This window comes from Stylophora pistillata, chromosome 1 (genome assembly GCF_964205215.1).
Source record: "Stylophora pistillata chromosome 1, jaStyPist1.2, whole genome shotgun sequence".
NCBI lineage: Eukaryota > Metazoa > Cnidaria > Anthozoa > Scleractinia > Pocilloporidae > Stylophora > Stylophora pistillata.
The window spans coordinates 32,351,905-32,367,956 of record NC_142519.1 but is presented as its reverse complement, the minus strand read 5'-3'; the positions used below and the strand labels follow the sequence as shown (position 1 = coordinate 32,367,956).

The 16,052-nt window shown below is 38.8% G+C and overlaps 1 protein-coding gene across 2 annotated transcripts; it reads right to left on the bottom strand.

Moving 5' to 3' along the window:
* Positions 1–8,461: 8,461 nt before the first annotated feature.
* Positions 8,462–15,678, bottom strand: LOC111324454 (nitric oxide-associated protein 1). Of its 2 annotated transcripts, none has more exons than XM_022928014.2 (7): positions 14,490–15,678; positions 12,644–12,877; positions 11,725–11,856; positions 11,025–11,069; positions 10,355–10,471; positions 9,751–9,988; positions 8,462–9,138 (listed from the first exon to the last, which is right to left on the bottom strand). In XM_022928014.2, the coding sequence occupies exons 1-7, from the start codon at positions 15,594–15,596 to the stop codon at positions 8,813–8,815; spliced, it is 2,199 nt and encodes a 732-aa protein (XP_022783749.2). In that variant the 5' UTR covers positions 15,597–15,678; the 3' UTR covers positions 8,462–8,812. The 2 variants fall into 2 exon arrangements, with proteins under 2 accessions (XP_022783749.2, XP_022783748.2); XM_022928013.2 differs by having other exon boundaries at positions 12,644–12,880; positions 14,490–15,677.
* Between the last annotated feature and the right edge of the window lie 374 nt (positions 15,679–16,052).

The window sequence follows — 16,052 nt, the reverse complement described above, 5'->3', positions numbered from 1 at the left end:
TAACTTGAAAGGCTCTAGGAACTTCATCAGGTCTAGTAACTGCTTCATCAAAAATTAATCAAACAGTCGAAAGACGGGATTTTAGATTGCAAATCGCCTGTCTTGCGTGGCTTTTGTCCTGTTTCAGATAGTTCTGTTTTCCTTCATAAAAACGCAGGTCGATATGATGGAGGAGTCACCTTGTAAGTCATTGCTGCAGAGTTTTCCTTTAATCTCCGAAGCTGAAGACCTTTATTCGACACAAATTGCCAATTGTGTCTTGAACGGCTTTCTGACTTACCCGTGCGTCATGTTGAACATTGTAACAATCCAGGCATTAAGAAAAACTTCTCCTTTGCCAAAGACTTTGAGGACATTGCTCCTGAGTTTGGCTTTCTCTGATGTATGTGTTGGTTTACTTGTTCAACCTTTGTACCTGGTACTTCTTGTTGGTTGGTTACAAAAGGACATGCCTGGCTGTGGAGTCCTTCAAACTTTCATCTTTCTTTTGTCGCTGTTTGCCCACATTTCGTTCTATCTGTTGGTTGCTATAAGTGTAGACAGGTTCTTAGCCGTTCATCTTCATCTCAGATATCAGGAACTTGTGACTCACAAGCGCGTTGTCATTATAGTGATCTTCATACCGCTGCTGAGTGCGTTCGTTTCTTCGATGCCGTTTTGGGTTTCGCTGAATATTTACTACTTCTACATGAACATTGACGCATTTATGGGTATCTCAATTACAACAGTAGCTTATGTTAGAGTTTATGTTGCTGTACGTCATCACAAGAATCAGATTCAAGCACAAAGCGTTGAGTCGAGAACATTCTCGGGTGAAGCGTTAGCTGGCGCGATCAAGACGGTAGTCGGCGTATTCTACTTATATATGTTTTTTTTACTTTGTTTTTTGCCTTTCACTATTCTTTTGGCTTGCATAAGAGTGATTGGCCCAGGCATCCGTATGAAAAAACTTTATTTTTTCTCTGTTACTTCCATCCTTCTGAATTCCTTTCTAAATCCTTTGATTTACTGTTGGAAGATGAGACACATTCGACGCACTGTTATAGACATAATGCGAAGCATGTCTTGGAAAAGAATTCATGTTCCTCGCGACCATCAGCTACGACCTGCCAATTGAGCACAAACCAGTGAACAGAAAGGAGTTAGCGACAAGGATGGTCGACAAAGAATACCGAGTGACACCAGTGAAGACAGTATTAGTTAGAATTAGTCGAGAAGTTCTTAATGCTGAGGAATAAGAAATACATTTACCTACACTGAGTTTGTTGTGTATACGGTTTTACTGAAAATTGAGACAACCCGTTGTAGTATCCAACAAAAACTTTTATTGTTCACACAAAATATATTACAATTCAAACTAACGCACAAGTCTTCATCATAGCCACATTAGCATACCTAATTACAATTATTTACAACTATTCAGAGTACCTGACATTCAAGTACGTGCGTGACACCTTCAACAGACACTTCAGAGAGGGTCATGGTGAGACAGCTGTGCTACACACGTATTTGTCAAACATTTTAAACAGTGAGTAGCATTGAATCCTTATGCAAACGTTTAGAGAAACGCACGGAAATTGCAAAGAAAAGTTTGCGAACCAAATAAACGCGAAAGTTCGCTTTATTAAGCTTCACAAAACATCAGCCATCTGGATTCGTTTATAAGGAGTAAAAATATTTTGCCTAGTTTGAGCTTCAAGATATTCCCGGCCTCTCCTCAGTTTCTCACTTCATTTCCTCAGCCGAATGGTCTTGTATTTGCATTTTACCGCAGCCTTTTATCTCTCATCAGAGAAAACCCCAATGATTTTAAGACAGACCACCTTAAACTGATATGTCACTGATAATTCTTAAAACATTCATTTTGAAGTTTCCTCCATCTCAATTTAGCATTAAAACCTTTTTTACCGTCAAAGAAAAAACTTCAGAAATTTCTCAATTTAGCTGTCAAAGATGGCATATGGAAATTTACTTTGAAACATTTCTGCATTCGTAATTAATGCGTGCTATCACCTGCCTTCGTCAGGTTAACTTTGTTAGCTGTCAGAAGATGTAGCTTATTTGAAGTAATATATTAAGCTGAATTGAAGTTATATGAGGTGAATTTTTTTTTTTGGTATTTTTACGAATATTTATATAGGGTAGCCAGTTCAGCTAATAGCTGGTTTAAATGGGGCCCTGTCACACCCACCCATCCCACCCCAGGGGAGGACATCCACCACACAATAATCTCATGGGTGGGAAATTAACGTCTCCTACCCCTAGCCCTGCAAGAGACGGGGCCTACCGTTTATTCGTCCTTGTCCGAGAAGACTAGAATATCTATCCATTTCTTGATATTATAGAAAGGTAGCAAATTCTCCTCAGTTGTTTTAAGACCATGAGTATTGGTCCGGCCGGGGCTCGAACCCTCGACCACCCGCACAACATAATCCGGCGCTCTAACCGGGGGGCGGTTATACACGCATTTTTATTGGTTCTTACTTATGCTCTAGTATAACCTAACCTAAGTGCAGTGCGCTCTGATTGGTCAATTCAGTGTTCACCATTTTCCCATGGGAGTACGCTGCTGACGTGAGCAAATGCAAAGACTAGTTTCCGCGCGCTTGTTTTTTCTGGTCACGTAAGATTTCTGTGTTGAATAATAGGGAACTCTTTTTCTGCTATGTATCTACGTTATGTTATAAAACAAATGGTAAACACCACATCGTACACTATGGAGATATGGAAGCACGCGGTAGTTTGCTTAGAACTCAAGAAGCTAGCGTCGCCCGAGGCGATAGCCGAGAGCGACTCTTACGCTTCTTTTTTGCAGTGACTATAGAAGAATAAGATAACTTTACAAATTTGCATGTCATTTCCCTTTGACGAATTAGCTTCAATCATCTTTCAGCCTGACGTTATTCGAAAACTGTATCACCGGCGGGTTTGTTCGGTGTGTATGTTGGAGTGATGGCCCTCTATTTGCAGAGAATACTTTCCCTCTGTGTTCATACTATTCAATAATATACTCGTAATTAGTCATACCGCGTAATTTATGTGTACAGAAGCTGTCGCTCTTTAACCCCTACTGCTGGTGATTAGTAGATAACTTTTTCCTACAATATCCATACGTTATTCAGCAAGCAGGTGATGAGAATACTCAAACTTATCAACTGCAAGTTCTTGGGGGTAACCTTGGTGTAACGCCAAATTCTCGAAACTAATTCACAAGAACAAGCGGCTAGAGGGGAGAGTGAAAAATCAGATCTTGTGAGTTAAATTATCTATTGGTTCACCAACCTTCTATTCCGTCGTTTTCCTGTTTGTTTTTTCTCTTTTTTTATTGCCCCGTCATTTTCTTTTCGTGAGTTTCTTTAAGCAACTCGAGAGGTCTGACAATATGATCGGTCGGACCAAGTCCACAACTGGCAGATAGCTTATCATCCTCTTACGTTTTACATTCAATCGAAATGACAGAAGAACTTCTCGATGTCCTGCGATGATTCTTGGTCCGCCTCACAAACTCGGAAAACTCATTTGAATTACAAATAATTTTCAAAATTAATATTCATATTTTCGATCAGTATTGCACGTGGAAAGAGTTTACGAACTGCTAGAAATTTTAACGTCTTATTCAGCCGTTCTAGGGTCAGGAAATACTTTATTTCTGCCTAGTTACCTTGGATATCGTCCGTTCTGTCAGGGCAAGAGTGTTTTATCGAGGTTGCTAAACCACTGGTTCCAATTCGACGTCGAAGATTAATGGTTGTCATTTCTTCATTGATTCTCGCCGGGTAAGAAAGCCATTGATAAAAACATCTTGAATTCTTGTGCGTGTTTCTCGTTGCTACCCCTGAAAATAAAATCGGGGACTTAGATACAAAAAGGGGGAACAATACTCAAAGCAGTAAGGTGGAACAAATTCTTCACGACAGCCGCCATGATAACTGTTATTTAGACTCGTTACCTTCGAGGAGAAATTCGTCCTTTACTGTTAGTGTAATGATCGCGCATTTTTATTAATCATTTTTCAAATCGATATGTTTTTTTGGACCCCAGATTGAGAGTTCTTGATTCAAACCCTTGGTGGGTTATTTGTGCTGTACTCGTTGATTGGTTCTGCTCCCTCAGGGATAGGGGCGCATTTCATTTTAGCCATGCACTCGTGCGCTCGCGTTATTGTTCAGACCGTTTAGTTGAAATTTCAATCTTTGGTTTTTATTTTCTCAGTACCCCTCAAAATGATAATAATAGTAAAACAGTTTATGTTCCTTGGAACAGATATTTTTTGGGCCTTCTCAAAGTCATTCAAACCTTCGTCTAGTGATTTCGGATAACATAAACTCTTTTGTTTTATCATAAATTGCTACGGGAAAACTGCAGGTAAACTCAAGAAAGTACTCTTAGTTGACTGTAATGGGCTAGCATCTAGTCATAAGGGGACATTGTTACTCCTGATCACTTGCATGCCATAATCGCAAAACGGGTTGACCTTGACTTATGACAGTCTCCTATGCAGAGACTAACCGTTATTTGAAATCTATTTTTACTTGACTTTTGGATGTTTAATTTAACGCTAACCCACTGTTTAAGACTAGTAACTCGTCTGATTCTTCTACGATGAGTCGTAAGAAAACAAATTTCATCTCCCAGCTCAAGGTTTTTTTAGTTTTCTAACAAAGTAACTTATCCAGGCTTTGGTCTGTGTCAAACTCGTAAAGTTAGATGCATTCAAGACTGACCAAAGTCAGAAAAAGACCTTTCAACACGGTCTGTTTGTTTGTTTGTTTTTTCATTCAATACAGTTACTTTGACGAATTAACTACTGCTCTGTGTAGGCGGCTGATGGTGAAATTGATTAAGTTTATTTTACCCCTTTTTCTGTCAAGGACAAAATGAGTATCTCCGCAGGAGAGCCTAAAGGATTTTTTGGGGAAATGATTGAGAGCGAGGGAATTGATTTTTAAAGTTGGATAAATTACGCTGTCGTTTCAACTTGTCCTGCGCATGGCACGACACTGCAATGCACATTACACTTAGCAGAAGCACTTAAAAAGTCAAGCAGAATATATTAAGTCCCTCCATTAACATGTAGAATCTTACCTTTTTGTCTTCGAATCAATGATGAAGGGAACTATATTCCTAAAGGTCTCGTTTGGTTCGTGAACTAATCGTGCAAAATCATTTCTCACAACATAGCTGTGGTATTGCTAGCATGCTTCGGGCGATTATAGCTTTTGTTGTGCGAATTCATTGCCTCCATTTTCCTCAAAAATGGTCTTAGAGTGCCTTTCGTTAAGTCTTCTTTGCCAAAACAATAGTTTTGAACTAAAAAGCAAACCAAAGCGGAACCAAGAGACCTAAAGTCAAAAACATAGCGGGTGTTGTGAAATACCGCTTCAAGTGAAATTTACAACTACAGAATTGGAACGTAGAACAAATGACGACTGGATCTTAGAGATATTTTATAAGATATCAACGTAGTAATAAGGAGAGAAAAACAGAATCCTGTTCAAAAAACAAATGAAGGTGAAAGAGTGACAAATGTGATCGCTGTAGAAAAATCATTAGCCGAGGAAACAAAAAAAGTTTCGCGGCGTTGCCCTAGGGAAACCTTGTGAAATGATAATAACGTCGTCGCTATCATTAATTTGTGTTCGAATGAATTTAATTGAGAAGGTCGGTACCAATTTAAAAACAGGTGTCGGTTTTTTTTTTTTGTTTTGAGCGAACGGAGACAATTTGTTTGTAGTCTAAAAGTTGGGAACCTTCCTAGGTTAAACAAACAGAAACGGAGATCCAGTGCTGAAGTATCTTTCCAAACTGCCAAAGCCAGGAGTAAACCAACGCAAAAAACCGGTTTTGGAAGAGGCTCTACAGAACACAAATAACAGAGACGACGGTGAAAATTGTAAAGAAGAAGGAAGAGATCTGTTTTTCTGTCCAGAAGAGGGATGTGTCGAGTCCTTTCAACAATACTTATCGCTACTGAAAACATCTGGACTGTGGTAAACACCAGTATGCCCTGGAACAGGAAATACCAAACTGGAGCGTGGTGCTGGTGTCCTACCAGAAATAGTTGATGAAGGAGCATCTATGTCAGTGGAGGATCATGGCTCTATGCTACCGATGGGATGGGCTCTTAAGTAAGCAGGTTTACAAAGAAAGAGTCTCACGGTGGCGCAGAAAAACCATCTGACTAGAATCTTTCAAGTTGAAGAACACAGTGGGAAAAAAAGTAATAATAATTACCGATGGTAACATTTGCTCTTAAATATTATCCCCTTTGCCTTTATGTTATTGGCTGTACTCAAGAACTCAAGACCCGTTCGTCAGTTAGGATTGGTCAGTTTGGATCAATCGGCAGCCAAGTCGCTTTGTTCTCCTAACTATTGTCATTCTAAATTTCATGGAAGGTCGTAAATAAAGTGAGTTTATTTGTTGACATATCTTATGATCTGTCCATTCTAAGTTAGTAAAACAGCTCTCTCCAATCAATCTCTAGAATCAGCTCTCTAGAATCAATCACTGGTGCTGTTGATGAAACAAAATGATCTAGTAACATCCCCTCCCCCCCCCCCCACACACACACCTGACACACAAACACGCGCACAGACACACACACACACGCGCGCTCACACACACACACATACACCGACGCAGCAGATGAGGTGGCTTGAAAAAAATACTGGAAAAATTAAGTGAAAGTTGTAGTAAGATCTAAGAATACGTTAGTGACGCTTCTTTCAAAATGAATAAAAACCAACCAAGCAAACAAAAGAGGATCAGGCCTGCCACGACCGCTTGGCACGCGCACATCATTTTTCTCATTATTACTATCATTATCTACTGTTACTATTCACTATTGCGTTGGTTTATCATTGATCTTCAAGCCTGGGTTGTCTCTATGGGTGCCAGGCCGAAAACAGCTTCAACACTTTTCTTAGGATTGTGGCTGGTTACAAAAAAGAAGCAACAACGAAAGTCTCTTTGTGTAAGCTCCACTGACTGGTGTCCACACCAATACTGCTGGGTTGTTTTTAAGGCTCGTTTGGACTCTTCTTAACCTAGGAGTGACTAGGGTATAATTTCTCCTCACAAATCACCCCTAAATCGCACATTAAGGTCATTAGAATAAAGGAAATTATCACCAACTAAAGCGGCTCTTGATTGTTAAATAAATCCTTTCTCGTCAACACCTTATGAAATCTATAGAGAACAGTATGAAGAATATGCATACTGATATTATCAGTCGTCGATCAATTCGAAGCTTTACATCTACCCGGGGGCAACCTCGCTGGGCATTTGAACTTTCGAAGACTGGTGACTGGTTCATTTCATTTCCCGCCTACTGGTGGATAATAGTGTTCAAATGCCACAGCAAAGTGCCGGATTTGATGATCAATTTTTTTTTGGTAAAAGGTTAGATCAGCGACCGTGACTTTTTGGTAGACCTTTTTATTCTGAGCCATCGGCTCTCAAAAGAGAACTGCTAACATTAAAACACCTCCATATTAAAAGATAAAACACATCTGTTCCACTGGAAAGACTTGACAGTTCCGGTTCAAATTCCCAAACGCACTCAGCGAGGTTTAAGTCTTCTCCCAGGGCACGGGGAGGACGTTGAAGCTTTTAATTGATCAGGGTATTAGGATGTAAAGGGCTGATAGTTTTTTACCACTAAAACTAATTTGGTTCGGACTGAGCTATCAGCCGTCCGCCGTTCCCTTGTCGGGGAAGCGTGGTAGTATACCAGGTCTGTCCGCCGACTCGTGTGCTGCCTCACTATCACGCGCCAGAGGAAATAAGACTACCTTATCACAGGTTAGGCTCACTCTTCACATTTTCCCAGTCCACTTCTCTTGTTAGAACCTACTAGGTCCTCACCGGTTTCATTTTCATTTACCCTGTTACTTGGATCGTGTACCACAGCGAGTTCATTTACTTGAGAGGCTTGATCATGTTTGTTGTGTTCCACAATATCAGGTCTTAGTCGGATCTCGTGACCGGTTGGGAAACTTTTATCTCGTGAAAGTTTGAAATTTTCATCCTGTTTGACACTCTTCGGTTCATGTTCATACTAATTACATTCCCAACTTAAAACACATTACCACTTTGTGTAATTCTCTTGTTACGCTCTCTTTCATACTTGTGATTAGACGAGGCAAAAAAGAAGATGCCGAATGAAACAATTTTCATATCCTTTTCCAAGAAAATCCTTTGGGCGCACATTTTCATCAAACTCCCCATCTCTCTCTCCCCTCCTCCCCCTTTCCACCACCACCACTCTCATGATTCGATTACTACTCTAGTATGTTCAATTATTCTGACGCATTGAGCCGACTGAGGAGTTTCTTCAGCTCTCCTCTCGTGTCTTTGTGGCATATTGTTCCTCACTTATCCTCAGAGTGAGGACTTTTTCGTTCGTACAATACTTCAGTCGAAAGGTGGGGGGGGGGGGGGGGACCGACACACGCTATTTCTTAAAACTCAACATTTCCTTTACTGAACTCATATGTTCCATTGACCGTAATATACATATGTATTCATACACGCAACCCACAATCAGACGAAGGGCTCAAACCCTAAGAGTCAGCGCTTCAAATGTATTACCGCGAGTAAATAATTGGAAACGAATTGCTTTGCAACTTCCTCAAGATCATTTACATCAAAATGTCAAGCAAGCGCAGATACACCATGAGTCCCATTTTTAACATGCTAAACTCTTGACACTTTTGAAGTGGGTGTACCCACGTGTGTCAGTTCAAATCAAAACACCTACGTAACGATAGTTTTAAAATATATTAGGCGATCAATTCGAGTCGGAAATTTATTCAGTGAGTTTGTTGAGTTCCTCCTCCTCTTCTTCTGCGTCTTCTAACTTTCTCCTGGGAAGAGGAAGCCACGATGCTCCTGGTATGTATGGAGGATCGCTGACAGCGCTCCCCTCCAATAGAATGTATTCCTTCTCTCTCTTTCGCCGTTCAACTTTGAACAGAAGTCTCTGTTGTTTTCTTTTACTCGTGATCTCTTCGACCCACTGAGATTCTGCGGGTATCAGCCTCCGTGCTTTGGTTATAAACTGAGGGTTCCTTTTCCGCGTGGCTTCATATCGTTCACGACTGATGTGCCCTTGATATTTGACTCCACGGTTACCTTGAAAAATGACACCATGTAAACTAAGCAAGATTTCGTCATTATACACTTCCTGAAATTTTTGGTTAATGCATTCGAGATATTACTGATCCCGAGTCTCATGAACAACCGGCCAACGATCAATATCAACTCCACCGAAAGTTCTCTAATAAAAATGTTGTTGTTTCATTCAGTTCCAAGAGTGAGACAAAGTAATAAGAAAAGAATGACTTGCTTCCAAAACCACTTTGCTTTGTCTCAAATACCTGCAGACCCCTCCAAGTCATGAAAACTAAACCAATCAGACGCCAAACGAAAATCAATTGCTACTTTGTCGGCCAGGTTTTTCCGCGCTTTTGGTAGGTCACTTGTTATCAATTTGAGTCCTCTTGCCTAATGATGACGTAAACCATTGTTCTGATTCGCTGTTGTGATTACTTTAGTTTTGGTTCTACGACAGTCAATTGAAATGTGCTCGAGTCATAAAAAACGTGGAAAATGCCAAACAAATTAAATCACCTGACCTAGCGACTTGTGATGAAAATGGAAGGAGATACATTTGCTATCACGATTCCTCTTTACGCATTCAGAAGAATTAAAATTTCCCCCCTGTCCAACACGTTAACTACTTACCTCTTGCCCTCACACTAGTTGGTAGCAAAGGCGGCTGTCGAACATGGAGCCCAATTGCATTAGGAGTGTGCGCTTCCAGTGTCACCAACGAATCATTGCCTGCTGTTACAGCCACCCAACCAACATTGGAAAGAACCACATCAGCGGCACTCGCATCCCAGCCTATTCCCTTAATGGTGAATTCTTGTGATCCTAACGGGGGAAACGTTTCCATGCGTTCTTTACCACCAACTGGTATCTGTAAAGAAAACAGACATAATAAAGAGACATATTCCCCATACTGTTCCCTATACATTTCCTTAGGTCTTGACATAGAGAATTGGTTTAAAAACCGAGATCGTCTTTAGTTGATGATCATTTCGTTTATTCTGGTGACCTCGATGTTTGATTCAGGCGTCCAATAGTTAAGGTTTTCTGGTGGGATTACCAAAGTGATTTAACAAATCTACTGCTAACATACGTACCCAGCAATAAGAACGTACTCCACAATAGGTGAACCGTTTGACTATCTCATAGGTGATGATTTACTAAATTCTCATAACTTGTGTACTCGTCGATGTGATGAGAAACAAAAGGTTTGATGAACTCTTCGAGAGAATCTTACCCCAAGTAGTTCTGTCTCCGCGTGTTTGTCGTAAACTTCAACAGCACGTTCCTCACTGCAGATATGGACTGGTAAATTAGGAGAAGCGACAACAGTAAAGAAGACAGACTCGATTGCCTGAAAAAGTGCGAAGAAAACTACCTAGTAAGTGGCACAGAATATGACATTATACAATCCAAAACAAGTTCAAGACGTCCTTATTATAGCTCTTCGTTAACACGCGCACTGCGATTCTTATTGACCGACTCTTGTCAAATTTAGCTGGAAAAACTTGGGAATTAAAGTATGCCAACAAACGAATGACAATTATGAATTGAATCGTTTTTCTGACGTGCGTCAGTAATTTGAAGCTGCTACGCGTGAAATCGTTCCTCAGACTTGTTAGGACACACTGTAGAGATTTTGTAATAAATATTTTCCCTAAGAATACAAATCTCGAACGCATTAGGGAAGAGGTACTCAGAATTCTGGAAAGTTTCTAGACTACGTTATAAGGGAGTGCATTATTTAACAAAACTCCCGGTGTACAGAGCGCAGTAAGTCCATTGTGACCTAACCACAAAACAATTTCAATACTTCTTGGAAAAGAGTCCGAGATATTCCAAGGTCCTTTCCTAATATTGCAGTGCTAAGCATAGTAACTTCAGAAACAGGTAATTATGTAACGAACCTTTGGAATGGCATCCCATTCACCGTTTGGACTGCGTCTTTTTATCTAATTAATGAATAATCATTGAACAGTTTAAAAAAACAACAACGTAATTTCACATGTCCATGTAAAATATCACCTTTGTGATTGCTGAAAAGTTCATGTAATTAGGTTTCTTTGCAGTTGAAATGGAAAAATTTTCTTCAAACTACATCATTTCAAGATATTTGATTCTCTCTGCAAGGACAAATATAACCTTGGGACCTCTACGAGTATTAACGACTGTACAGAAAGGGCTTTGTATCCTTTTTGTTTACAAGTTTATAATGTGAAAAAAATAACTGTTTGTAAAAACTTAATAACTAGTTCTTTCGATAAATAAAAAAGAAATATAACAGGTGGTCTCAATAAACAAAAGATCATTTTGAAATACGAGAAAAAAACTAGCAATTAACCTCATTTCCATTATTTAGGTGTGTTACACAAGTTTCACTAATAAGGGAAATGATAAAATCAAAGAGAAAGACTCATGGATGTGTTATGGCTCAAATGTTTTCCTTGCTTTGAAAATTTTAAAAAAAGTTTATTTTCATTTTCCTTGTCTTGTATTCACTGTGATAATCATGAAAATAAAATCAAACTGATTGTGAATGTTTTAGATTAAAAAAAAAAAAAGAAAATTAAAAGACAAATTACACAATATTTTCACATCAAGCTACACCTGGAGATAGTCCACTCTGGCCAGGCCACCAAGTAGTAAGGAAAAGCCTGGTTTAAGAATAAAGGTCCTGGGTACAAACCACAGTTTTGGATTCAAGCGTCTTAGCTCCTCCATGGTCAAGAGATTTGTGATCTGTCAAAATGAGATTTAGAAAGCATGAAATGTTAGGCATCATTCACCAAGGAAACCATTTTAGACAAAGTATGATATTGTAATTATTTCATTTGCAATACGAAAGCTCTTTGTAGAGGTATTTTGCAATCTGTCCACTGTTATTTGCTGTGAGACTCAGAAAAGCTTGAACACATTGATTTGATACTGACAGGCCAACTAGGTACTGACCAATCACAATAAAGTTCATGACATGTGAGCAAACCTAAACCCTTTTACTTCCAAGATCAAAATAAAAAATCTTTCCACTGTCTGCCATATATTTCTTATGATACCAGTTCAGAGAATTTGGTGTGTGATCGAGTAATAGTCTACCAATTGATATTTTTCATTGTCTATTTGTCTGCCTCATTCTTGTATTGTATTGATATTGTAAGGAGAAATTAAGTCACTCCTGCGATTGTGTTGGTTAAACCACATCTGAAGCTAATTATCATTACTGTTTGCAGTTTTGTTTTCTCACTTCTGATTGGCTTTCTACTTGCAATACATTAACACTTCATTATATTTCTGATATTCAAAGTTATCTGAATTTCATAATAACCTCAGTGGGACCTAAACTTTGTATTTAAAAATATATTTCTACTACCTAGAAGACAGAACAATAAAGAAGCTGATATTTTTCATTCTCTTGAAACATTATAATAAAGATCAAATCTAACTACTGTATATTCATGATATTCCCATGACATACAGACAAAGCATGACATTTCCACTCATCTAATAAAATGGAACAACTCATTTGTACCTGGTGTTCACTGATAATTCCTGGAGTATCATACAGCCATCTCTGGTTCTTGTTTGAAGTGTTAGGTTCATACATCACAAAACTTGGCTTAAAAAGATCAAGGCCTGTTTGAGAAGGAACTAATGCTGTTGAACTACCCTTTCCAATATAATTTTTCTTCCTTTTCTCTCGGTAGCTTGTTTCTTCTTTGGAAATGATCTCATCATCAATTTGATATTCTACATCATCTGGTTTCTGCTGGAGAAGATGAAATGGCCAATATTAGGAAAAGAGATCTCGCTAGCTTGGTGGAGAACGACTTTTGCAAAAGAAACTGTCCCACATGCACTTCCTAATATAGATTTCAGAGCTGAATGAACATGAAAGATCTTATTAAATGTCTTAGTTTGACTGTAGCTTAAGGAGTTTATATTTCGAATTCTAGATATGTTCCTTATCCTTGCATATTATTGTATATAATTACTTTTAGCCAAAAGATTTTATCATTTTAATTAAGATTATCATACTTTTTAGGTAGGATGGGGTCCCCGATTAGTAAGCCTATCATAGGCTAGGTAGAAGTTTGTAAATTCTAAAGATTATTGTACTTTTAGGTAGGATGGTGTCCCCAATTAGTAAGCCTGTTACAGGCTAGCTAGAAGTTTGACACTGAAATAAAGTTATTATTATTATTATTATTACTATTATTATTATTATTATTATTATTATTATTATTATTATTATAAGAGGAAAAAAGTCAAAGCCAAAGGCAAAAAGTTAAGTCCTCAGACCAATATATGGAGAGATGTTGTAGCCTAATGATAGTATTACAGATTTTGATTTTGAACTTGACTGTCCAACTTTCTCACTGGTGTTACATGTAAATTAGTATTTAAAGATTAAACAGAAAGTTCTAGATATCCTGAGGAGATAGTTTACATTAAAACAGTTACATGGTGTTAAGAAAAAGAAAAAGTCAATAAAGAGTAGGTTGTAAGCTTTAGATGCACTGTCTGTCACCTTAAGAATTAGCTACATCGGTCACCCCAAATATAGTCACTCTATAACTCACAATCTACCTTTATCACCTCTTCAGCTTTTTTTCTCAGTATCTTTAGCAGAGCCAATTGGATCAATAATTTGATTCATTTATCACTATGAACATCCTACACCAGCAAAGAAGCTGTCTCCCATTATCTGTTTGAGCTTTCTTCAGTGTAGCTACGTTCTGCTTTGAGTATATATGTATCTTATTAACTAAGCGCGAGGGCCGTACTGGGAGAATATTGGCCCAAGGTCTTGACAGTACAGACCTCGCTGCGCTTGGTCCGTACAAAAAAGACCGAGGGTCGATATTCTTCCAGTACGGTCCCGAGCAAGCTTGGTTAATAAGAGATTTATTATACGACTGAAGTTCAAAGGGACACAAGTGCGGTATCATTCGGGACCTTTCGGGACAGTGCCCGGTCCAATACTTAGAGAATATTGGACTGGCAATAGAGCATTTTGATTGGTTGATTTTAGTTATTGGCCCTCTGACTGCCCGAGTCGTGTAATAATTAATCATACTGCATTTTAGGATAGTCTATCAACTCTCATTCTAGGATACTACATCATTCAGCATTTTTAGATAATCTGTCATTCTGCCATTCAGTTATAACACCAATTAGGGTCACCTGGCCACCAGCTCTAAGTCCACCTTCCCATTGAATAGGGAAGATTAACATGCTGATTCATTATTAGCTAAGTACTTCTTATTAACTTTCCTTTTGCTTCGATAACTAGTAATTTTTAGAATTCTGGAAACTCTCCTAAATCATTAAGTGTTTTTCCTTTACCTCAAAGGTAAAGAAAGAGAAACACCCACCTCATAAACACCTTCATGCATTCTCCTCAACAACTTTCTTAACATCATGTGACCAATGGGAAACCTTATCATTCTTTGTGTGGTGCATGGCCATAAACTGACTGTAGCCCTCTGCAATAAGTCAGCATTCTTATGAACACTAAATAAATCCAATAACAGGTTAAATAGTGACGTTTTTCCAGTATTACTACAGCCAATAAGATAAATGTCTCCCTTGTCATCCCAGTGTTCACTGATTTTGCTCACCAGTTGTGTGATACCATAGCCAGTTTTGGCACTGATCAAGCACATACTCTTGATGTTAGCACCTTGCAAGCCATGAGCTTGGCACAGTTTTAAGAGCACTTCTCTCAAATGTTGCTCTTGTTTTCCAGTATGCGTTCCTTCCACTGGAAGCATGTCAGCTTTATTGCCAACAATAATGATCCTTTTTGTTTCACCTACAGTTTGCAGAAGATTCGGAAAAAGACTTCCAGGGAGATCCATCATGTCTACAACATAGAGGATTAATCCTTTTCTTCTTTCTATGTTCCCCAAGTACTCCATGATTTCGCTTGAGGTTATGGTAATGGGAAAGGGCTCATTGTAATGTTTCAAGTTAAAACACTTCTGACAAACCAGCGTTCTGGCAGTCCACTCAGATACCGGATTTTTGTCACCTGTGACCGGATTCTTTGAAAACATAACGTAACCACCCTGCGCGGGATCCTCACTTTGGAAAGCAGCTCCACAACCAAGACACTTAGGAATCGGTTGCTCGAACTCATAGACATCGGTAACACTCTCAACTTTTGAGGACTCGAGATCTGCAAGTGAAGACTCGTCGTTGAAAATTGTATCGAGATCGACACCTGTTGGTGAGATTCCACTGGTACCTTCAACAATTTCTGGACTTTTTTCATCTACATCGCTATCTTCCTGGTGAAGTAGAGCCGACGCTCTGAAAGATCTTCGAAATAAGTTCAGTTTGTTCCAGCATTGGACATTACCATGAAGCCGTGATGTCACAACTTTGGACAAATGTTTATTCCTTGAAAGGTTGTTAAAGTTAAGTCTGTTTACTCTCCAAATTAGTCCCCTTAACCTCGCGTAATGAATCATCGACATGATATTTTGCTTTGGCTCGATCGATCAAACGCATGTTACACGAGTTCCGCCATCTTAGGAAAAAGTACATCCGCTGTCATACCGCAGGCGGATAGTCTCCTATTCCTTGTTGTTAATCAAAATTTTGAAAAAACAGAGAGTATGGTAACACGCATACATTTTATGGGAAACGTATTTTAAGGACTTTAAGAACCCAGACAAAGTAATCTCTGCCGACTTAACGTTGAAAATATTGTTGTTTTTTTCTTATGAACTCTTAGATTTCTCAAGTTTTGTGGTTTTTCTTTTAATGGTTCGCATCGCCTTTAAGATGATTAAATGTCTAGTAAATAAGTTATCACTTTTCCAGCCAGTTTTTAGAAAACGGAAGGAAATGAAAAAATTTTCAACGAAAGGTAAACTTCGTTTAAAATCATCAAACGTTTTTGTGATAAAGTGGAACGCAATCTTGTAGTA

What these genes read in the sequence shown, in the direction of transcription:
- LOC111324454 (XM_022928013.2), bottom strand. Translation starts at nt 15,596, where the DNA reads ATGTCGATGATTCATTACGCGAGGTTAAGGGGACTAATTTGGAGAGTA. An exon ending in CCAGAGTGGACTATCTCCAG is followed by an intron (nt 11,070 to 11,724) that starts GTGTAGCTTGAT and finishes TTCATTAATTAG; the next exon opens with ATAAAAAGACGCAGTCCAAA. An exon ending in CGGAGACAGAACTACTTGGG is followed by an intron (nt 9,989 to 10,354) that starts GTAAGATTCTCT and finishes TTTTCTTTACAG; the next exon opens with ATACCAGTTGGTGGTAAAGA.